General features: G+C 41.2%; 1 protein-coding gene across 3 annotated transcripts in view; it reads left to right on the forward strand.

Moving 5' to 3' along the window:
• The first annotated feature begins 237 nt into the window (after nucleotides 1–237).
• Nucleotides 238–24,379, forward strand: part of pik3r1 (phosphoinositide-3-kinase, regulatory subunit 1 (alpha)) — a 29,354-nt gene continuing 5,212 nt past the window's right edge. Inside the window, exons 1-7 of one of the 3 annotated variants that reach the window (XM_053340681.1) lie at nucleotides 238–441; nucleotides 1,954–2,633; nucleotides 15,707–15,799; nucleotides 15,932–16,006; nucleotides 16,291–16,422; nucleotides 17,122–17,323; nucleotides 17,814–17,896. In XM_053340681.1, the coding sequence (XP_053196656.1) occupies nucleotides 2,297–2,633; nucleotides 15,707–15,799; nucleotides 15,932–16,006; nucleotides 16,291–16,422; nucleotides 17,122–17,323; nucleotides 17,814–17,896 (922 nt within the window). In that variant the 5' untranslated portion in view covers nucleotides 238–441; nucleotides 1,954–2,296. Of the gene's footprint in view, nucleotides 442–1,953; nucleotides 2,634–15,706; nucleotides 15,800–15,931; nucleotides 16,007–16,290; nucleotides 16,423–17,121; nucleotides 17,324–17,813; nucleotides 17,897–21,773; nucleotides 22,087–22,801; nucleotides 23,271–24,379 lie in introns of those variants that run through there. The other 2 variants (XM_053340682.1, XM_053340683.1) reach the window with 2 other exon arrangements.

Below are 24,379 nucleotides of genomic sequence, written 5' to 3' on the forward strand. Positions count from 1 at the left end.
ATTGCATGCAGAAGTTATGTAACTTCCATAGGTGTTTCGTGTTGAGTGCACAACAGTACATGAACAGAGGGAGGGGCGTCCGTCCCTGGCGAGAATCTGATTGGTTCGAATATGCGATGATGATGATTGACAGGCGCTTCAGCCAATCAGCTACCGACCTTTTGTCTTGGCCCCTTGTTGGCCACAGAGGCGACGTTCAAGGCAGCATTTTGTTCGGGACGATGAAACCGTGCCGTTATGTCGACAGGGCTATGACACATTATACAGCTCATTAAACCTTTAAACAGAAGATTTTTTGTGTGTTTTTTAACCCTTTTAACTGTACCGGTCAATTATCTAGGATTAGGTCGCGTTTTTTTTATTCATAACACGCCACAAACCAGACTTTTTCCTCCTTTAAAACCAAGTGGAGGCTGATCAGTGTGGATCCATGCAGACTCGGTATGTAACGCTGCTGGCTAACGAGCTAGCACTACTTTATTATACATAGCCTACATCTATATATATTTTCAAAAAGCTCCTTTAAGACTATTTCATCAACTACATTTGCTTTATTATAGCTTTGTTGAAGTTAAGATACTTTCTAGTGGACTCTTGCATTAAGTTGCGTATCTTTTTTTTCCCTCCCCTCCTCATCTGTGCTTTTTTTTCTGTCTACTTCTAAAATTGTTTGTTTATATGTCTTGACGCACGATTGCATCTTTAAAGTAAACTCATCGGCAGACAGATAATTAACTCTTAATGCGTTAAGTTAGCTGGCAGACTTGGAGTGAGTTAGCCTGCCTGTGCTGCTCCCTTGGACATTTTTTTTTTTTTTGTGCAGGCAGTGAGACTCCCAAAAAAAAAAAAAAAAGTTTGGTTTGCAGCCATGAAACGTTTTCCCCCAAAAAATTCACAAGTTTCCTGCTCGTTATGTGTGTGTGTGAAAACTCTTAACACATCAAGTAAGGCTGCTATGTTAGTTATATAACAGTGTGTTGCTTGCTCATGTTAGCAAACCATATGTTGCTTGAATCAGCTTTTGAAGTTAATTAACTTTACTGTGCATGCAACTGGTTAAAGGATGAATTCACATGTTTTTTGTGCAAAAAGGGTTAGGGTTGTCTGTCTTAAAACAACACTCAAGAGCCCAAGTGAACATTGAAACCTGATATTCTTGCTGTAATCATTCCTTCTTCTTTTTTTTTTACGCTGACCATTATAATCTCCTTCATAATGCATTTATAATGTAAATGATGGAGGACAAAAGCCACAATCCTCCTCATGTGCAGTAATGTGTGTAGTCAGAAGCTAATGTGAGGCTTCAGATAAAGTGAAGTTAAAGCATATTTCAACATTACACTATTTTTAGTGCCAAAGTCTCTCTTTTAGTTTCTATATTTCCACTGTAGCTCAACGTGGGAAACACAAAGGGGGAATTTTATGCTAAAAACACAGAAAATGTGACAGATAACCACTTAATATGACTAACTCAGACAGCTGAAGCCTCCATATAAGCTTTTCTCATCAACAGAAAAGACTTTTGGACTCAATTGGACATATAAATAGTGCAGTATTACTTTAAAACTAGTACATAATGGAATAATAGTGCAAACATGCAGCTTAGATTAACATCACAGTTAATGGAAAACAATACAAAGTGACTTCAATAATTTGAGCTAATACTATGAAGTGTTTAAAATACTAATAAAGTGTCATCAGTGATCCTGAGCAGTGTTTTCAATGATGTACACAACTCAGTATTTATTTACTTAGGCTTCAGATCATTAATCTTGCCGTTAATATAAATTCTGCCTTTTTCATGAAGCTCTATGATAGCTTTTGAGTAGCGTGTCTTCTTTCCTATGTTAAAAACCTTTGTCTGTTCCCATCTGAGCCTTTTAAATGCAACATGTACTGTAATTGTCTTGATGCAGCGTGTTGAAAATGGCGTCCACTCTTCTCATCTTGCAGGTCTGGATAGCATTCTCAAGATCACAGCTGTAGGCCATTTACTGATGGGTGCATATTGTGAGGCGACACACCAAGAAAACTGCAAATCATCCATACGAGACAAGAACCGTGAAAGAATGAAGACAAGCTAGATATTGTTTTCTTTCCGAAGAGCGGCTGACAAAAAAAAAAGACGTTGTTGTGTCGTGTCGAAAGTGTACACATACAACTATTTCCAAACTAGCAAATGTGTACCTGGACTAAACACATACTCAGAAAAACCTGAAAAGTAACTTTGCTGGTTGAACCGCCATCAAAGCCCCAGCAGTTCATCTTCAAAAGTGACACAAAAAAAGTGATCACTATGAGTGCCGAAGGATATCAATACAGGGCGCTTTATGACTACAAGAAGGAGAGGGAGGAGGACATTGATCTGCGTGTGGGGGATATACTGTTGGTAAGCAAAGGGGCTCTTGTGGCTCTCGGGTACACCGATGGGCTGGAACAGAGGCCGGATGAGATTGGCTGGCTGCCCGGCTTCAATGAAACCACTCAGGAAAAAGGGGACTTCCCTGGGACGTATGTCGAGTTCATCGGGAAGAAATGGATCTCTCCCCCCACGCCAAAGCCCAGGCCCCTCAGACCCTTACCTGTAGCTCCAAGTGGCTACAAGGCGGAGACGGACTCGGACTCAGAGCAAGGTGAGTTCGACACTAAACTACAGACATGTGTAACAAGTAGGTCTGCAATTAACTAATACTAAGATATTCTTTATTATAATTGTTTGGTCTATAAAATGTCTGAAAATGGTGAAAAAAGGTTCTTAAAGCCCACGATGTCTTGTCTTGTCTGACCACAAGTTCAAAAAATTAAATATGTTCAATTTACTCATAAAGAAAGCAAGAAAACCAGAAAATATTAAAGTAAGAGAAGCTGAAACCAATGAATTTATTTGGCATTTTTGCTAAAGAAATGACTTTCCAATCAAATTAGCGTGAAGCTAACTTGTTAGCATGCAACACATCGGTGAGTATTTATGTCGCTAGAAGATTAAAATCTAGTCAAGAGACAACTGTGCCAATGAAACATTAATATTTATTTTATTTTCAAATGGTAAAATAATAGTTTGACAAACATTTCCTATCACAAGCCCCTTTCTCATGGTTTCTCCAGAGCTTTCAGTCACATTTCACAGCCTTCCTCTGGAGATGGAGCTCGCCCAGTTATCACAAAGACAGTTCAGTTGTTATTATTGGACTTAAATATTTTGTTTTTGGTCACAGCGCAGATGTAAACGCTCTCCGACACTGGATGTGAATGAGTTTATTCGCTGATGAAGACTTAATAATCATTACAGGGAACATACAAGAACGCACTGATCTGCAGTCCGGTTTATACACTTACAAGAAAGATGCTGATTTTATTTATTTATATCTATTTATTTTTTTCCTTTTACAAAACAGTCACAGTCTTTGATAACAAGTGGCACTGCTCAGAGCTATACAGCTGCACTGAAAGTCAACCAGGCTCAGTCCCGGAGGACAATGGTGCTGGCGTGCATCCAGGCTATAGTACACCAGAGCATCTCGTACCAGCCATATGTTACCGGTGGATATCTATCATCTGTTTGCCCCCCCCACCCCACCCCCTCTCCTTCCTCCCCACCTTCCAAAACCACATCTTAAGTGAATATAACTCCCTAATCAGTGTGGAGGAGAAGGGGGAAAAAAAGATGATTAGATCGCTATATACTGGTGATTAACTTGAATTTCTTCTCTTAATAGCAAGTTTGGGGGAGGGGGGGTGCAGCGGCGAGGCTAGCTCTGCCATTAAAACTGACATAAACACGCCTTCAAAGCCGCAATCTTGTTTACACAATGTAGTTTTTGTTCTCTGGAAGTCGAAATTTATGAATCACTTGAGTTTTTTTTATTTAAGTTGAGCTAGCAAATTTAGCCACGTCATAAAATACTTACTGCACATACCGCGGCTCTCGGCAGTAAGAAATACCATCACTCGGAAAACCACAACATCGAAAATGTTGAATGAAGATGTAGCGTCTAGATAAAAACTACATCGCAGCTATTAGAAGCTACGTGGGCCGTGTGAACCTCACATATGTAAAACCTAAAGACTTAAATACATCTGAGGAGCCGGTTTCTATCACATGGAGACCCTTATCGTATACTTTACTGCATATTAGATAACTCGGGTTTTAAGTGTCTTTACATAACATCTATAGGCACTGTGAGTGTGTCCTTACTGTACACATAGCTGTGTGTTATTGCACAAGTTTTAATGTGACCCTTTTTTTTTTTTTTTTTTTTTTTTTTTTTTTACATTTTGAATTACTCTTCAGGCCACAACTCTGCAGCTGCAATTAAAAAAAAAAAAAAAAAAAAAAACCCCAACTTGCATATATTTTAAAGAGGTTTTGCGGTTTGCGTGAGTGTCTTAATGCTTTCTGCTCACCTAAAGAGCAGCAGCTGTAGTCGCCTCGGTTTCCAAGTTTCTCTACCCCCTTTTTTTGTGGTAGGATTGTGAAAAATTCTTTGCTGTGGTTTTTTTTTTTTTTTTTTTGCAGAGTGAATGAGGGAGCCGTATGAAGGGGTCCGTGTGTGTGTGTGTGTGTGTTTGAATGGCTGTGTCGTGGTTGAGTGGCAGCGTCGAGCCCAGGAGCGAGTGTGAATGTAGCACCGGGAGAAGAAAAGTCTCTGTGTCCTGGGCTATTAGAGAGACAGAGATTTTTTGGGGGGGGGGGGGGGGGGGGGGGGGGGGGGTTGTAGAAGGGGGCCCTGAGGTTGTGGTGTAAGGGAGAGAGAAAGCCCCCTTTGCTTCGCTTTAAGCTAAAAGGTCGGCCTAAAGGGGGATGAGGACTGGTGGAAAAGGAGTTGTGTGGGCTTGGCAAAGGGGGCAAAAGCAGGGGTAAAGGAAGAGTGGTTGGAAGAGTGGGTGGGTGCCTGGGGGGGTTTTGGTGGGCCCTGCATGCTCAAGGGGGCTTTGAAGAGGGGCTAAGGGCTCCATGATTGAGGCACAACTCTTGTTGCTCCCAGAGTGTTTGTGATTTATTGCCCACCACCAAGGGATCTCACTCCCTTCCTTTCCTCTCCCTACTCCTCAGCTCTTTTTTTTCTTTCTTCCTCCTCCTCCTCCTTTTTTTTTTTTGTTTAATGTTTTGATAGTTCCTACAGTCAGCTCTGGTTGTGGAGAGAGAGAATGGAGGCTTGGAAAAGGGGGCCTCTCTCTCTCTCTCCTTTTCTGAGCCACAGGGGTTTACATGAGTGCAGCAGATGTGGAGAAAGAGGATGAAGAAAAAGAGAGAGAGGAAGAGGAAGAGAGAGAGAGAGAAGAGGGCCGGGCTGGGAAACTATTCTGCCTCATTCCAGCGCTCAGCCGTTTTTTCTTCTCCTCTTTTTTTTTTCTTCTTCTTCTCTCTCTCTTTTTTTTTTTTAAACATTAAAGTGTTGCTCCTTTTCTGGGCCTCTCTCTTTCTCTCTCTCTCTCTCTCTCTCTCTCTCTCTCTGCATGTGTTTGGGCCTCACCAAGTAAAAAGGGAACTTCAAAGATGAAAGACTGAAGCGCCATTTACATTCATATTATTAGGGCTCCTTTTTTTTTTTTTTTTTTTTGCTTATTTGATTTGATCCACACAAAAAAAGGCAGAATTGACATTTAAAGTCAAATTTAAACTTTTTTAAAGCACTTTTTCTCACATTTGTGATACTACTGTGCAATAAAAATAACAGCATGACACCCTAGGGACAGAAAATGATAGATTTTAAAGTGCATTTCACCTTCACAAGAGTACTTTTCTCCAATTTCCATCAATTTAATAAAGTATTAAAGTCTATTTCTCAACATAGGGTGCTGAATAAGACTACATTGGTCAAGAAAGCAGGAGATTACATGAAGTTTGGAGTATTGCAGCCACTTCTAGTATCAGTAAAGCTTAATGACCTTGTTGGATATGAAGATAAATGGTTAAATGTAAACCTCAGTGCTTTGACTCTAAGATATACACATACGTGTGTTTGTGTGTGTGTGTGTGTGTGTATAATTGCTTTTTTTTTTATCTCTACTACAGCCAGTCTGAGCCAGCGAGCATTCTTCCAAATGTTGGGACTCGAGATAAAAGTGCGAATAACTGGTTGCGACCGTACGTGCTCTCGCAGAGGTTTCAGCCGACATGCCGCGGCTTGTTTTTTAAGGAAATATTCAATGCCATCACATTTATCATTCTTGTTCTTTGTCTGAGGGCTTATCAGCGAGTTGTTTTTTTCATGCAACCGTACACGCACATTGCATTTTATTATTAATACGTCCAAGAAACATTGTAAAAAATCACCTAAAATATGGCTTCAGTACATTTTAAAAGCTTTTTTTGGTGGAGTTTTACAGCCAGTGATATCTATCTATCTATCTATACATCAATCTATTTATGGGCTGAGGTAGTTCACTTTCCATGTTTTTGAAAGATAGGCATTGACATTGAAAGAGACTACTGGAAAGGAAGAGAGCAGGCTTTACAAAGGAGACAGTTGCAGGGAGAGACTCTGCATAGCTGGAGATTGAGATAATGTAGCTCTCCTTCTCTGGGCCTCTTTAGTACTCAGGCTGACATCTGCTGTATTGAACACTCTTTCTGTCAGTGTTGTTGATTTTTTTTTTTTTTTTTTTTTACACCCCCTCCCCTCTCTGCTAATCACCTCAGTATAGCAACTTGATTTCAAATTTTTTTGTATAAACCTTTTTATACCTTTTTTTTTGGCTAGGAAGGATACTATCAGATGACTAAATCCATCCTGAGTTGATAGCAGAAGTTTTATAACATGATCATTTGCTCTCTGATGGCATTAAAGGCAGCTGTGTGTGTGTGTGTGTGTGTGTGTATTGGGAGGGGGGGGGGGGGTTTGTGGTGTTGGTGGCAGTGGTGGTGGGGAAGGCCAGGAATGTGTTGGCGCTTCTTTTGGTGGAGGGCTGCGCACAGACTGCATGGGTAGACTGATTTGTAGCTTTGTGATGAATCAGTATTGTGCTAAGTGCTGATTGCAGTAACTTGGTGCACAATGCGGCGGGGAAGGGGGGTGGGACAATAAATGGTTTGTACGGTGAATAGAGGGAGTCTAAGCGATTTGCTGTTTTACACTGTCATTGTTACCGGCGTACGTCCTGCCGGTGCGAGGCTAATTTTGACTAATTTTTAAGTGTATTTGACTCAGTAGATCATTATTATTACTACTATATCTAGAAGTTCTGCAACTTGTGCCACATTTGTTTATTTCAGATGATAAATATTAGCTTATAATGTTGCCGATGTTAAGCGGGGGTGGTGGAGAGCAGCAGTAGCGGTAAATCCACAGCCTTCATACGTCAGACTCAAGCTGGATTTAAATATATTTTTGGCCCGTCATTGTTTACAACATGGCTCCATATATCCTAGATGGAGGATGTCATCATTTTTCCTAATCCTCTGTCAGATAGTCTCCCCAAAGGCATCTACAGTTTTTTTTTTTTTTAACAATATGTTGTCTTTCCCACACTAGTGACACAACACAGACGCAACCTTCTTTATAAGCCTAGCAACAGCATATAAAAAGGCATTGTTAGCCTTCGTTTCTATGGGTTTGGGGGTTTTGCTGTAAATGCAGGAAGTGCCTCCAACAAAGGGTTGATACTAAGGATTAAAGTGCCAAAAAAAAAAAAAATGCCCTATTCTGAAAACTGGACATTTCATATTGTTTGTTTCTAGTGAACCATCACATGAGACAATGAAAATGAGTAAATCCTCCCGAGTGAAGAAGCTGGATCCAGAGAATATTTGACATTTTTTGCTTTTCCGATTAGGCCAAAAAAGAAAAAAACTATTATTAGAACAGTTACCATATGAAAATGATTTATTCTTCTCTCCAGTTCATAATGAAAAACTGACCCTAAAAGAAAAAATGTGGTGAAACATGTCCAAACGGAAACTCAGGCCAACTTCTAACATTGGTTAAAACCTGCATTAAGCTGCTTTGACTTTGATCTTAAAGTGTAAAAATGAGAAAATTATGATTAAAGTAAAGAATATAACTCATTTTAACAAGTTGCAATCATGCCCACTTTTAGAATATGCTGCTATTGAGTGATGTAAGAGAGAGAGAGATGGAGAAAGAGAGAGAGAGAGAAAGAGAGAGAGAGAGAGCACAATAAAACCCACACTTCTTCACTATACTGCATTAGTGCATAAATCCTGTAATACTGAAGGAGAATTGTGTGCATGAAGGCGTGCACACTGTAACTTGTTTCATTACTTGATTGTGCTCAAAGTCTGAAGTCTGAATTGGCAAATCTTCTTTACTGGAGTCGGAGCATGTCTGAAAGCAGGATTAAGAGAGAGAGAGAGAGAGAGCGAGAGAGAGAGAGAGAGGCAGGCTGATAGACTTGAAGAAGTGCTGCAATAAGACAGTAGTGAGATTAAAGAGAAGCACCAAGTCGAGGGGCGAGCAGAAAAGGTATTTGAAGTATGTGATATATTAAGAGGGGAGTTAAGGTGGGGTTGCTGGTGTGTTGCTAGGTACTGTGTCAGCCTCGTGCTGCGGAGGTGTGGCGTTACATAACACTGTGAGCCAGATAGCTCATAGGCTCCTTTTTTTTTAAAGACATGGTTTCCATTAGGTTTCCACGAGGTTTCTGGAGGGGCTTTAGGTGCTGTGAGGTAGGGGGGTAGGGGGGTAAATTGGGTAAGAGAACTATGAGGCTCCTCCTTAAAGAAAATATGATGTTATTTCACTAAAAACTATGCATTTTTTACATCATTTCAGACTGTTATATGTAGTTTTTCACAGTACACTCAGACATTAGAAGAAGAAAAGTGAAACAAATATGCTCCACTGATAACATTTATATGAGTTTGTTTGCTCTCTGCATCATTAAAAATAATAATCATATAATAACAGTAGTTAATCGACTGCATGAAGGAATTTGGACTGTGATTTGCTCATTCTCCCACGGTAAGACTGAAATCATACTTAACGATAAGGGCATTGTTAAGATTATTATCTTATCTTATCTACACTCTTACCGGCTCTTTAACATGACTAAATAGTTGTGTTTTTTTGATTATTATTTAATAGAAAATACATTTAGACCAGGATAAGAATTGATTTGTATTATAAATATAACTAAATATTGTTTCTAGAGCAGCGACATTGATGATTACCTCAGATAGTCTCTATATATACTGTATAAATGCTATACAAGTCTAAGCTGTAAAGACATATCTCCCTAGAAACTAATCTAAAATGTCAATAAAATAATAATAATAATAATCCTGATATCAAAATATAGAGTGAAGTTTAAAAGTCAGTATCAGTCTTTCCTCCCGCCCTCTGCTGCTGATATGACAGCCTGGAGGCAAATTAGTCTACACAAGAAGAACCTCTTCATAAGAATGAATTATTGACTTAACTAGCTTAATGTCTTTATGTAGAAATGACGAGGAAACTGTGAGCTAAGAGCTAAGCAGATGAAAATATTTATTTTGTACATGTGAGAGCTTGTTGAACAGGTGGTTTGATAAAGTCTCGAGGCTTTTATCGAACAGAGTTAAAACTTTATCTTCACCTCACCTGGCCGCTCTCTGTGTGTGTGCGTGTGTGTCTGTGTCTGTGTGTGTGTGTTGGATGGGAGGAGCTAAGTCCCGCCTCTCATTGACACACCAACACAGCGGATGATACAAGCAGCGTGACCAGAAATGACGGCAGAATGCAGCAGCGGAGACTCTCAGCATCGGGTTTTTTTCTCTTCATTCGACTTAAATGCAGTAATAAAAACGCTGCGTCTAAGTTTTATAATGGCAAATAAAAAACCTGGAAGCTTCATCTGTGCTTCAACAGGTGCTCATTTAGCTCATTTGGGCCAAAATACTCATCAGTTATGTTTAAAATAGACTTAATCACTCCACTTTAGAGAGTCACGCTGCTTCTTGTACCTCTCAACGTTTTCACTGTAGCTTAAACTCACATTGCAGTTACACAAACCCGCCCCCCCCCCCCCGCCCCCCCACATTATTATCACACCTGTAGAAGCCCGTCACCTCTTTAATACACCATCGTCACAGCTCTGACGTCCAAAATCAATTCATTTCACAGGATTTATAAGATATATTTAGCAGTTTTCATCACTATCACTGATGATTATGGTTTCTAATACTCTGGACCTCTCGCTAAAGTGGATTCATTTTATGCTAACACACTGCACACAGTTCAGTTAGTACATGCAGTTCATCAGGGTACATCTAAATTATTATATTCTTTATTTAATTAATTGTACTGTCTTAAAAAGAATACCAGAAAACAGTGAATAATTATAACTTAACGCAGCTCAGGAGGAGATGTTTCATTCAACCAACAGTCCAAAATCCAAGTATAGTGAATTTATAATGATATAAACTACAAAAAAATTACCACTGCCACAAAAAAAATACTTTAAATGACTTATGCATGATAGTCTTTGTTCTCTGTCTTCATACCAGAGAAGTCTGTTCATGCAATTGGGAAATACTGGACCCAATAAAACCTTTCCACATATTATTCTATATTTAGCACTGAATCAGAGTAATAATTAAGACCATAATAGACTTAATTTTCAGGTAATTGGAGCTTTAACAACAGGATATAAGCCTCTCTGATTGCAGTGTGATTCATATTGTTTGGAGGAAAAGGACATTTTGTGAAACTCAGTCTGTTTTATGTGATTGTAAATTTAGAGGGAGACTTAACAAAGTGACAAAAGCTGAGCAAATAAGCAGCAGGTTGCATCCTTTTTAACAATATATCCAATATTGAATGCATCATGTTTTATTCAATTAATACAAACCTCTCTCTTTGTTCACTCTGAGATCCAAGCTGACAGTGAATGTGTCTATTAAGGGGTTATGTTTATACCACTTGTCTCTAATTGAATGTAAAAAGGATGCATCATTTGTGAGAGTGCTGCAGTTCAAAGAAAACAACTAAAAGGTACCAAAAAAAAAAATTACCTTCAAGTAGTAATGACTTATGTACTCTATATGTTCTGGTCTGTGAACTGAGTACTTTTTTGCATAAAATTGCACTGAAGGACGTTGTTGAAATTTGAATTATGTTTGCAGATTCAATGATGGTCTGCTCTTCATAGGGTTAATAGTCAAGCTGTAGCAACAGTCTCCTCATTGGCTGCTGCTCAGCTTTTGCACTGCATATTCCTCCCTGCAGGAGGAGACATTGCCTGCCCTTTTTTCTTTTTCACTGACTGAGTGGAGCCATATTAATCACTGTGTTACAGTACCAGCATGTTAAAGTATGTTTCTCTCTTGCAGATATATGAAGGAGAAATGCTCTGACTTTTTTTTGTAATGCTGAATGTTTGAATAATGCTTTTTAATGAGTATCAACTGCAGCCATAAAGTCATAAATGATACTGCAGGGACAATCCACTTTTAAAAAAAACAACTTTTACATTACTATTCATACTTACAACTCTACACTGTGCTATTGTGTGGTGTGGTGTGATATTCTCCTTCCTGTGGGTTATCAATTTTTACTGGCGTGCCTCGGCTAGACTTGTCTTTCAATCAAGAAGCAACAGTATAACCTGAAAATGCTGGTTACTTGAGTAGGTCTTCTAAATTTAACCAAAGTGCGTACTATCTTTAGCGTGTCCGTGCTGCCCCAGCCCTGTCCCGCCCGCAGTCTGCAGTTTGTACGGCTCAGACATATCGTTCGAGCCGGGGCAAGATTGCCCCCCCCTAACCCTAAAACCCCCCAATACACACACACATACATACACACCACAGCAGCACCAGTGGCAGCTGCGTCGACTTCCTCGACCTGCGGTTCACTGACTACCGACTGGCTGAGGCCTTTTGGGATATCATGAGAAGGTCTGCCAAACATGCAGGCGTGCAGAGACACGTTCAAGGGGCCCCTGTCTCCTTACCCTGCTGTACCAAGTTGCCACAGAAACCAGGAAGAAAATTTGAACAGTCTCGTGTGTGCAGCCCCTCAGCTGTTATAAACAGACCAAGGCAATGATAGCACATTGTGTTGGCAGTGTTGCAACTCTGAACACCACAGAGAGGACTATGTGTGTTTCTGGGACTGATTATATTGGTTTTAGGAGATATTATGAAGGTGTTTCTGATGTTAATGTCCCTCTGGAGACCGCTAGAGAGTTTTAGTTGCACTTAGGTACTAAAACGAGGCTTGCAGAAGACTTGCAAGCAGTCATGAACGATGTGGTAAAATCACACCTGAAAGTTCAGAGTTTCATGTGTTGGTGTTTATGTTCCATTGAACACATTTGATCCGGTTAGTTTTAGTTTCATATTATAATTATGTGAGCACTTTGAAGAGCTTTATATGACATACGTACGTCCTGTTGTCAAACTACGTGGGCTGCGTCTCCCACGGATGGTTTGCAGATGGAGGAACACCTGGCGTGGGCGTGTTGATGATTCAGAGGGTAACCCTCTTTCCGTCTGTTGTAGAAAATTGTATAAAATATACTAGTTTCTTTATCTTCAGGTGGCATTGTGCTCCCATCCTCTCTCTTTGTCATCCTCTCCACAAAATAATTGGAACGTGTCGACATTTTTTATGAGTTTTTTCCAGTTGACTGTTTTTTTTTAATAACGTTGTTGGACCAGATTTCAATTAAAAACTTGGTCTCCTCCGCTCCCCATGTGCTACTGTGGCTCGTGTCTTAGTTTTCCAGTTCTGACGATAGTCTCCTGGAACTTCCTGTAATTAGTCTGAAAAGCACAACCATCCAAAAACACATTTTCACACTAGAAACTAAACGAAACCTTGGTTCTGGTTGATCCAGACCGAGACTACCTCTTCTCGTCAGACCAAGGATCGATTGGAGGTTGGTTCTGGTCAAACGGGGTAGGTGGAAAAGAGCCTAAAACTTAATGCAGCAATGCTACAGGATGTTATCTGCTGTTATCTAAAAGGTTAGCCACAGGAAGCGCTAGCCTACATCGTTATCATACCTTAAATGAACATCGCAAATCCTACCACATTTTTTTGGTGTTTTGTTTTTTTGTTTTGTTTGGCATACATGTTTTCATGATCATAAGCCGTGAGCCAGTATGTCTAATATGTTGATTTGTATGATCTTATGCCAAGACGTCTTCAAAATCACAGATAGCTTGAAACATATCTGCCATATTTCGTCTGCTACTCAATCCAAATCCCATCGGCGTGGAAACTATCACGTTGACAGTACTGAGAAGCAACTCTATCTCCAAAGCTGTCCTGTGTCAGTCATAGACCAGGCGCGTGGATAGAGTAAGCAATAAACACAAAGAGCTGGATCTCTTTGAAGTGAAGATCGCCAAACCTTTTGACCAACCGCAGTGTCTTTCCAAGAGTCGAATGTGTTGTTTCAAAAGTGTTCGATAGTTATAAAACATCTCAAAACCATCTCATAGTAAAGATTCGGATGCTTAGAAATGTCCATCTATACAAAACCTAATTTGTATGGATGTGAACAGTGGTTGGGGGTGGTGGGTCAGTTAGGAGGTGGCGGTGGGTTTAAATTTAGCTCCAGGTTGTGAATTGAGTTTCTGAGAAAAAGCTTGGCTGTAGAATGGCAGCCGTGTTAGATATCTTGTCTGGGAGAAAGGTTACACTTCCAAGGTGCGCGATGGGCAGCAATGCGTGTCGCGATCTCTATATAGGGAAAGTTCGGTGTTCCATCTCAGGGTTCACGGCTTCTGAGAAAACCCCCCTCTCCCGCTTTGCATTTCCAATAATGTCTTCCAGATGACCAGTTGTGTCCTACATGGAGTTTTGTGTGTTTCTGTGGTTAGAAGGACTTTGGTAATCCAGTTTCTTCACACGCAACATGCCAGGCTGTGCGCAGCGCCGGCCAAAGAGGATGTGGATTTGGATAAAGTGGTTCATTATTTGCCTAATTGAACACTCTTTCGGGGAGGGGGTAAGAGTGTATAGCTCCTTTGGTAATGAGTAGCACGCATGCATCAATGGCGAGCAGCAGTCGCTCGTTTTTTAATGCCCCGATACTGAAAGAAAAAAAAAAAAAAAAAAAGTAATAATTTTTAAAAGGTAGAAAGAAAGAAAAATATGGTTAGGGGTAAAGGCTCCCATTCAGTTTCTCAGCATTTTGAAACTGCAGACTCAGTGTTGAACAGTTGAGCCTTTCAGGAAAGTGCTCTTTCAAAATACGCCTTTGCAAATCCAAATAAAATCCTTGCCAACCCCTCGGTCCTTTCATGTCCACACCTGGGTGCAAAGTTCTGAAGGAAAACTCAAAGAAAAAAAACTCAGACCTGGCTTACCTCATATCACAGGGTATTTGCTTAATTCCTTGGTCCACCAAACCCTAACTTTAGTGCTCGGCACCTCCTGTTCTTGAATCGGCCTGTTATAAATACTCCCCTTTTTTACTTTTGATGGCAGTCCTTTGGTCTCTTACCTGCTTCCTTTTTTTTTTTGAAGTCCTGAGCAGTTTTTGCAAGTCGTGCACTTAATCAACCTCTGCTGCTTCAGATGAATTGCAGCCTCCGCCATTTTTTGTTTTTTTAAAATGTCACATAAACATTCATCACGACTTCTGGTAACTTACAGAGGGGGGTGGGGGGGGGATTGGATTGGATTTATTTAACTACCGGACTATTGCGTTTCTGTACTGTCACATTTACTTTCTATTTTTTGCTTAAAGTCTGTTCCACAAATTAGCTGATTTGACACAGAATTGTGTACAAAATAAAACCCCATTCATTGTTACCATCCGTCCCCAAGGAAGAAACGGGCCAAGTTAAATCTCCACAGAGCCGTCGTGTCAGGGTTGTTTCCAAAATAGCCCGAAGGATGAGACGATATATTCTCTTAGCTGTGATTATTATGTTGCCCTTTTCTCTATATTTAACAGCCGTTCAAACAAAGCTCTTCTTCTTCTGTTGCTTTTATATTGTGGAAGATATTAACGTGTGAGAGAGAATGGGTGTGTACGTCTGTTTTTTTCATGCACTTTAACCGTAAAGTATAGTTGTTCTGTCAGCATCATTTACAACCATCAAAGGAAAAATCATTCATCCTGGTGTTTTAAACTACAAATTAAAGCTTAAACGTTCAATCAATCAAAAAGCAAAATAATTGGAAAGTGTTTCTATAATGATGATGAATCTTTTTTAAGCGATTTAAAACAAATTGCATAGCTCCAGCTTCCAGTGTTTTAAGGTTTTGAAGTATTTTGGTTAAATGACATCACCTTGGGCTTTAGGAAATTGTAATTTGTCACTATTTACTGGCAATTTAAAGAGTAAACAATGAGGCCATTAATCCAGGAAATAATGACAGGATTTATCGGTAATGAAAGTAATTGTTAGTTTATAATAACTGCTTTGGAAATGTTTGATGTACTAATATAATACTTACGGCAGGCTTGGAATAATGACATGTCACATTTCTCTCCAAAGATCATTCACTTCAAATAGGACAATTTGGTAACACTGCATCATTTCCTTGAAGTGTGTCAGTGTGTGTCAGATTTGCAGTGATAATGTGACTCACCAGCAGTTTCATGTCAATACATACGGGACATTTTCTTGTCTTCAGTAGATTTTCAATCCACTTGACGCACGTTAGGTTTTCAACATTGGCAGGCATATTTCATCATGTGCCATGAGCAGGATTCACATTAATCCAATTAAGAATTATTAGGAAGCCAGTTATTACTCATCAAAATCACCTTGGCTGACGAGCTGTGTATTAATCCCCTCCAGGCTTCTGTCTGCTGGACTTGACGGAGCAGTTTTCCCTTCCAGAGACTTCTCCGCCCATGTTGGCCAGACTGGTGGAGGCCGTTGAGAAGAAAGGTACAAAACTTTGACTCAACACTTCAAAGTTCACTTGACATTTACTGCACTTACTGAGAACCACATGAATTAACTGGTATTACTTTTGTCAATAAACTTTAATAACTCGTGTTTCACTGATTATTTTTGCAGGTTTGGAGAATCCCACGTTGTATAGAACATTTACTGCTGGTGGTGGACTTGAAGTCAGACAGTATTTTGAATGTGGTAAGTAGATATTTCTTTTTTTGAATCATCACCCTTTTATCAGCTTATATGAAACCTGTAAGTTTCCAACAGTTGGGTGAGGTAGAGTTGATGGAGACAGAAAAGAGGAAGTCTTAGATCAGTGTGAAAATGGTACTAGAGACAAATATCTCTGCATGCATGTACAGTGTATTCTAAAAAGACTATTTTCATCCATGTGTGTGCTTACTTATGCATGATTTAGTCTTTAATTAAAGTGAGATTTTGTATTGAAGTATGTGTGTTGTGTTGCTTTGCACTTTCAGATCCTCCTTCATCAGACCTGGATCAGGTGGAACTTCCGATCTTGTGCGACGGTCTGCGTAGGTACCTGCAGGACCTTCCCCAGCCCATCATCCCCACAGCATTATACACTCAAATGGTCCAGACCGCCAAAGGTGAGAGCGGCCAGACATTGGGCGGGGATGGGGGTGGTGGTGGGGGGAGAGGGCGTGCAACTGTGGCACATATTCAGTGATCATTTGTTTGCGGTACGGTTGACCTAAAGCAGAATAGCTGACGTAATGTACCCTTACACCTCGATTGAACATTCAGTACTTTGAACACTAAAAACCACAAGATCTCGATTTCGTCACTCGTTACCCTTTTTAGCCTTTGTCATATTCACAACCCTATTTTTCTTTTTTCTGTTCCACATCTCTTGTCATACATATAATATAACCGGCGTACTTTGTTACGTTATCTAAACGCAGTCTCTGTCTTGCTCTCTCTGCTGCAAGCACAGACAAAAGTCACACACTGCCGTTCTGTAGAGTTGCATTCTCTCGCTGTCACATGGCCAGAAACAGGATATCTGTGGTTAATAGGTACTAAAACAAGCCTGAAAGTTTATCTCCAGCATCGCACAGCAGCCAATCACCTGCCAGTGTACCTTACGCTCATTGTCAACCACACGATCTCTATGCGGTTTTCAAACTGAACTGCACATGACATTTTTTCCATCCCTTCATTCGTTCAAGAAACATCTTTTCACTTTCTGTACCTCTTCCATTTCTATAGTCTATAGGGTTTTCTTTTCACATCTTCCTCGCTGACCCCCCCCCCCTTTTTTTGGCCACTTTTGTCTCTTTCAACAGAGGTGGTGAATCCTGAGGAATGTGCCCAGCTGCTACGTCGCATCGCCAGCACCCCGAGCCTGCCCTCCCAATATTGGCTAACCCTCCACTGTCTGCTAAGGCATTTCGCTAGGGTGTGCCAAAACAGCTCCAAGAACCTGCTCTCTGCCAGGGCGCTGGGCGAAATCTTTAGCCCCGTGTTTTTCAGACAACAGGCCAGCAGGTGGGTGTCAGAAGGAGCACAGTGTGTTCCCCGAGATCACGCTTTGTTGCTGCTACGCAGTCTGATCTGTCAACGATAGACACTCAAGCAGCAGACAGACAAGTGTGCAGGCTCAGTCATGCAATACTGAGACACACAGACTCTCAAACATGCACAGTTGCAGACACTCAAACACTCATATACATATACACACACACACACACACACACACACACACACACACACACACACGCACTGTCAGCCTACAGTCTGTCATGCACTCATGGGTTTTAGCAGTACACGGATATAGGTTGGAGCTTTTCTACTTACCAGCTGTGCTGCGCAATTAAAGCAGTTAAGCCTGAATTACCATCAGATTGAAACCAGCACAGAGTAACCGGAGCAGCAGCAGAGGCTGTCACCTGGGCTGTAAAGCACACACTTTATTTAACTTGCCTTTTTTTTTTTTTTTTTTTTTAATCCCAATTCCCCCTTCCCCTTCCTCCCACAGTTGTGAACCCAGCCTGGATGCTCACATCAAGATCATTGAGGTTCTGGTATCCAGTGAATGGAGTGAAGGCCAGGCAGCTCCAGGTATTTAACTCATTTTTGCTTCAAATGCATCCACAAAGTTATTAAAAATGCTGCTGGTGTGTGTTTGGCATTGCTGCTCAACATTATTTAATTTAAGAAAAATGCACAATTTGTTTGCATTGGTGCTCTTTGTTAAGGGGCCATTGCTCTCTTTATTATTGAATGCAGAAGATGAATGTGTCTTCTGCATGGTCTATATTTCTGCAGAATATGAACTTTACACCCTGAGACCTGAACTATTAATAGCTACAAGAAAGGTGTTGAGGTTTGCAAACTGTGCAGTTGTAGAGGGGGGGGGGGGGGGGGGGGGGGGACCACAGGGGTACACACAGCGAGGATGATAAACGACTGACGTTGATACTGGTTTTAACATGTACTAATCTGCAGTGTGCAGTATAGTTCAGCGCTGTAGTCACTTCTAAACTCTGACGCATTTCCTAATGATCTTTTGTTGCAGAACAGCGAAACTGAAACTTGAATTAGGTCTGAACCGTTGCTAAAGTTTAAACGGCACATCCATTTCCGCTTTTTTTTTGAACATGCAAATTAGCGTGTGGTGCAGAAATATCACATTGTGTTCTTTTAGCTAATGAACAGTTCAATTTAGGCCTGATCTCTATCTCTATCTAACCCGATCTATTTTCAGTCTGGTCAATATGTTCAGTTAAGAGGGTTTTTTTTTGCAGTGTGGATTCATTTTATAAGTCTAGTTGGTTTCACTTAGTAGTTTAAAGTGATGTAATTAACTATGCATGTCCAGTTTTTACCCAGGCAGACATGATTATGATTTAAATGTTGAAATGCAGGTGGGACAGATGCATGAGATAGGACACAAAAAAAAAAAAAGCAATGTTGGCAAACTTCAGGTTCACTTAACACGATACACAGAACAAGCTAAATGCAAATACTGTTGGCAAATAGCAGGGTAGTAGTAGCTGTGTGCTTTAGAAGACGACAGCTGTGCAGGATAGAGAGAGAGAGAGAGATGGTGATGATGATGAGGTTGTAGGACTGAAGTCAAGTTAGCAGAAGGCCGCGAATTAGCGCTGGCTCCTCGGTAAGAACTGAATGCTGCTACAGCTCCTCGAAAGCAAAGGAAGAGTTTCCAACGTTTTTGTTTACCAGCAGCCGGAGTAGTAGTGAGCTCCAAAGTTAGCTCCAAAGTTAACTATAACCTTTCCCTCTCCCCTCTCTCTCGCTTTACTTCTGAGAAAAACTCTAGAGGCCCAGGCATGTCATTTAAGTCGCTGCAGTGTCTTATATAAACTCTGATTAAGATACTGTCACTCAACTGTCTAAAAAACATCAATCGCCGCGGTTACACGTGCACTTTTTTTTATTTTTTTATTTTTTGTATATTGATTGAAATCATTCAGACTGAAGATTTGGGGTCAACTGTTGAACATGCGATGTGATACAATCTGGTGTTTACATGCATCGACGCGTTTTAATCGGAGCAGCTGTGCGACATGCGGCTGTACATTTCTCTGCTCTCTCTGTTCAGGAGCAGCTGAGATTATGGCTACAATGAGAACAGCTGGTCCACCAGAAAGTGATGTTAACCTTAAGTGAACTGGTCAGGTTAGGCTAACTTTTAGGCTAACCCCTCCCCCACTACCATCACCACCTCTAACCCCCACCTTTCATTTTAATCAGCAGGTGGCGCACACACACACACACACACACACACACACACACACACACACGGGTGAATTCGGCTTGAGTCTTGAGAGTTTTAAGCGTTTATTCACCGACAAATAGATTAAACTTTAACACGCACTCTGCACTGCTGCATCACATCACCTAGTGTTACCCCCCCACCTCCCCGACCCCCCACGTGGGGCAAACATGTGCAGAAAGAATGTATTTATTCCAACCCGAAAGAGAGAGAGAAACAATCGGATTAAGCGTTTACATGCTTATTAGGAGCTCATATTCTCTTATTGAACAGATTATTAAAGGGTTAGGGTGAGTAACCTGAGAGACCAGCCACTTCTGATTGACAATGATGCATTTTTACCCTGATTAATAGTGTCACTTTAGAGTTTATGGAAAGGAACCCACTGATGGAACAATTAGATAATACAAACTACAAAAGTCAAATCTATTTATAGTATAACTCATTTAAATAGTGACAGTCGAGGTTAAATTGAGCCATTTATATTTTCCTACTTTCTTTTTTTTTTTTAGCAAACCAAAGACTAAAAATGATCTAAGTGTTAAATATTACTGCTTGGTTTATTATTGTAGGGAGTATTGATAAAAAGTCTGCTGTGTGAAGACTCTGTCACAGTAACTGGAACAATTCATCAGGATATTGATTTTTAGGTGATATAATTCTGCCTAAATTTGTATAAAGTGAATACAAAGCACCTCTTTGTGCTATAAAAGTGATTTTCATGACTTGCTATAAGATAACAAAACTGGACCATTATCTTTGTGTGATTACTGTTGAATTTCCATTCAACATAAAACTTGTATTGGTATGAAAATTGAAAACGAAACCTAGAGATAAAATCTTACTTGACATTCTGTCTTTCGTCTCTTATTATCTGGTAGCGTGTCAAACACACTCTCACAGACTTCTTGCTGGTTTAGCGGTGGTCTCCCGCTCTCAATAGAGGTCGATAGTAGTCTGGGTGGAGTGTGTGTGAGTGTGTGTGAGTGAAGTGCATCGCGTGGCACAGTTATGTTTTTACAGTGCCGGTTAAAAGCACTGTCGTTGGCTCGGCCCTGGGGCCCCGGCGCTGGCTGTGGCTGTTTAAACATTTTATTACCTGTTAGGAGCTATTTATAATGTTCCTATGCATGGGCCGCTCTCAGTTGTCAGTAATTTGCACCTGCGGGAGCACTTTGGCAGGGAGGGAGGGAGGGAGGGAGGGAGGGATGGATGGATGGATGGAAGGAAGGAAGCAAGGGGTGGGCAGGCGGGTGAGCCAGAGAGAGACCCAAATCCCCCCCCCCTCCCCTCTGCTAAAAACCTTTTAATCCTCTGACACACATATTTTAAACACACGAACCTGTCAAATGTATGACAAAGTTCAGGTGCGCCAAAAAAAAACTGGTTTGGCTCACCTGTGTCAGATCCAGATAACAGAGAGGCTGGCAAGAGAGAGGAAGAATAGCCTACTTTGTAAACATACATGTACAGCATGTACGTTATGCACATGTGTTTCTGGGAATGACCCCCGTGTGTGTATGTGTCTGTGTGTGTGTGTGTGTGTGTGTGTGTGTGTGTGTGTGTGTGTGCGGGTGTCTGCATGCCTCCTCCCAGTTACTGCGTGCCTATTTTAAGTAAGCGACAAAAGGCCCACTTAGATTTGGTTGGCTGGAAAGTCGGCCTGCTCCACAGAGCACTTCTTGTTAACTGAGGGCTGCTTCCAGTTTCTAGGGCCACTCTCCCTCCTCCACCTCCTCCTCCCACCACCTCCTCCCACCTCCCACCACCTCCTCCCTCCTCTAGTCCTCCCTCTCCGCCTGGATCTCCACATGTCCTGCCTGCCTCAAAGTGCCCAGCTCAGCAAATATTTGAAACTTTGCAAGTTAATCATAAGACCGAACACCCCCCACCCTCCCCTCCTCCCTCTCCTCCTCCTCCCCCTTCTCTCTCCCCCTGCCTCCTCCTTTACAAACAGAGAAAAGAGGGAAAGAGGGAGTGACCAAAGAGTCGGAGAGAGAGAGAGAAAGAGAGAGACACGCACACACACGCAGCTGGCACGAGTGGCTGCTTTCAGAAACAGGCAGCGCTGACACCGGGAGCAGCTAATCATTAACTATCTGCCTTCACGCGAGCAAGCCTTCAGCTCAGGAAGAGAGAGAGAACGAGAGAGCGAGAGAGAGAGAGAGAGAGAGCAAGAGCGAGAGAGAGAGAGAGCCCTTTACCACAGGCACAGCAGGAACTGAACAGTCAGTCAGCTAGACAGAGTCGCATGTTGCACCTGCCTCATGCCGAGCGGATTACCTGGATTTCATTAAGAGCCCGCATTAAGCCTTAACCTTTTTTTTTTGAGAATTAAAACAAAAAAAGACCACGTCCAGCTTTCTCAAGTGGCCTAAAACTATGAAATGGAGCTTTACTGGAGGACTTGAATCTAACACTTTTGGATTTAATTTACCTTTTGGGAATAAGAGAAAAGCGACAAAAGAAGAGAAGAGTTTGTCGAGTCACCGAATCATGCACAACTTGCAGCGTAAGTTTGATGCTCTGCCTCCTCATTTTTCTATTTTCTTCTTAAAAAAAAGTATTTATTTAAATTATCATAGAAAAGTTTGCTTCTACTGCTTTTCACTTCAGGCTATAGCGAAAAAGAAGCCACATGGGTAAAATGAGGCACAGAAAATACCACTGCTTAAATTTAAAATAAAAAAACAGAAGAAGAAGAAGAAGAATAAAAGCTTTTTGTTTTCTTTCTAAGATCTTCTTGCCTGGAGCTGCTGCTGCTGCTGCTGCTCATGCTTTTTAGTTATGAGCTGTTCACACAGGCTGCATACATACATATACAGTAGCTTGGCATTGCTGTGAGGCATGCTGATAATACTCAAAGAGTTCAGAGCAGAGTTCAGTTAAGACTTTAAAACATTCCCAACAGGTTGAGTACGGCCACGGCGGAGAACGGCGAGCGATTTTAAATATGATTTTAATAACTAATATATATACTTTTTTTTTTTTTTTTTTTTTTTTTTAAAAAGGGGTTTTGAATTTTGTTAATGTTTTATGTCAAGTGTCAAGATTTTACAGAAAGTGGGTCAGCAGCATTCTCATTTGGGTCACAGACCTTTTCTGTTTTTCACACTGATTTGTAGCTGATGTTATCCGCTGTGTTACTTTTGAAGTTTAAGCGCATAGTAACAACCGCTCCACAATCAACAGACCTACAGCGAGCAACAAGCTGCCGTCCTCTTGAATCTTTACATCTTACCAAGAACCAGCTCTATTTTAATATCACTCAGGAAATCAAGGGAGCTATCTCTGTCATGACGAGTGTCACGCTGTGGGATTACAGGCGTATTTTGGAGCTCTGGGTGCCTCTGACTGGGCCAGGCATTATAATTTAGCTGTGTACGTGCTGCTGCAGCAGAGCTGGCTTTGTCTGAGTGCCAACAGTGGGACGGACTAAAGCTCCGCACGACACACGCAGTGAGGAGGGGCTGAGCAACCTGCAGGAGAGCGAGCGAGCGAGCGGCAAAGCTCGACAGAGAGAGAGGGAGATAGAGAGGGAGAGGGAGAGAGTGAGAGGATGACAGAGGAAAAGCATGGAGCAGGCTGCAGGTCCTTTTCTGTCCCTCTGCTAGTGGAGAGATGCTGCACGTTTGCTTACATGGATGGATGCATGCTAGGACGTAACACTGGAGATGCTGCAGAGAGAGATATGAGGTATTTTTTTTTAGTTTTCCTGTTCATGTGTTTGGTTAGTTGCAGATTTGTATAGAACTGAAGCACAGAGAGGGAGGCAAAAAAAAAAAAAAGCTTTCAGAATGACCTCATCGCTCTCAGGAAATGAAAGATGCAGGAGTGGTTGGTGACAGACCCCCTGTGTGATTGGCTGTGGCAAGTGATGTAACACGTTACTGAGCAGGTTGCCCTTAATGGCTTTTTAAATGGATGTTTAGTTAGCAGTATGAAAAGCGTTTTTTTGTGTGTATTTTTAGAGTGATTGCTGTTGATTATCAGTGAAATATGTGAGCTGTCTCTTGGTAGGAAATGTGTGTGTTAATGTTGAGCTGAAGGAAATGTGGTCGACTGGTTTTAGAGAAGCTTTAGAAATTTCTAGTAATCTGAGGATGAAGTGTGATCAGGTTGATGTGCTTAGAAGTACAGCGGAAACCAGGTGCCTGTGGTTGAAGTGAAGTAACTACCTGCTTCATTTTTTCTTTCTTTTTCTTTTTTTCCCCTCCACTGTAAGCCTCTGCATTTTATGCCATGTCACAATCGTAGCCGTCTGGCAGCAGCAGCAGCAGCAGAGCTCACAGTCTCAACCAGCTCAGTCCATTGCAGCAGAAAGGGTGCTAATGCAGAGGGAGTGAACAAAGGCAGTGCAGATTTGTGGGTTAAAAATAGCCTGCTACCTTTAGCTCTGCTGCTGCTGCTGCTGCTGCTGCTGCTGCTGCTAGCTGTGAAACTGTCAGCCAGCCTGTGAACACACACTGCAGGGTTTACATCCTTTTTTCATTTTCTTGGTGTCACATGCAAAACAGTTTAAAAATGTTTAGATGGGGTCAGTCTACAGGTTTTCAGTCACATGAAAACCACTACTGAGTGTGTCAGAAATATGCATGACATACGTGCTGGTGCCTTTTTAAAGCTGCAATTAAAAAAAGAAAGAAAAAAAAGAAAAATGCATTTATTGTAAATTATCTTTTAACAGAATCTGGTTATTCAGCATCAGTGCTGCAGATTTGCCGTTGGGTATTTCCTTTTAGGTTCCTCTAGTCTGTGTCCTATTTTATGATAAAATATGCCGTTTGTATTTTTAATCTTTTCCT

The sequence above is a fragment of the Scomber japonicus genome, chromosome 19 (assembly GCF_027409825.1).
Source record: "Scomber japonicus isolate fScoJap1 chromosome 19, fScoJap1.pri, whole genome shotgun sequence".
NCBI classification, from domain to species: Eukaryota; Metazoa; Chordata; class Actinopteri; order Scombriformes; family Scombridae; genus Scomber; species Scomber japonicus.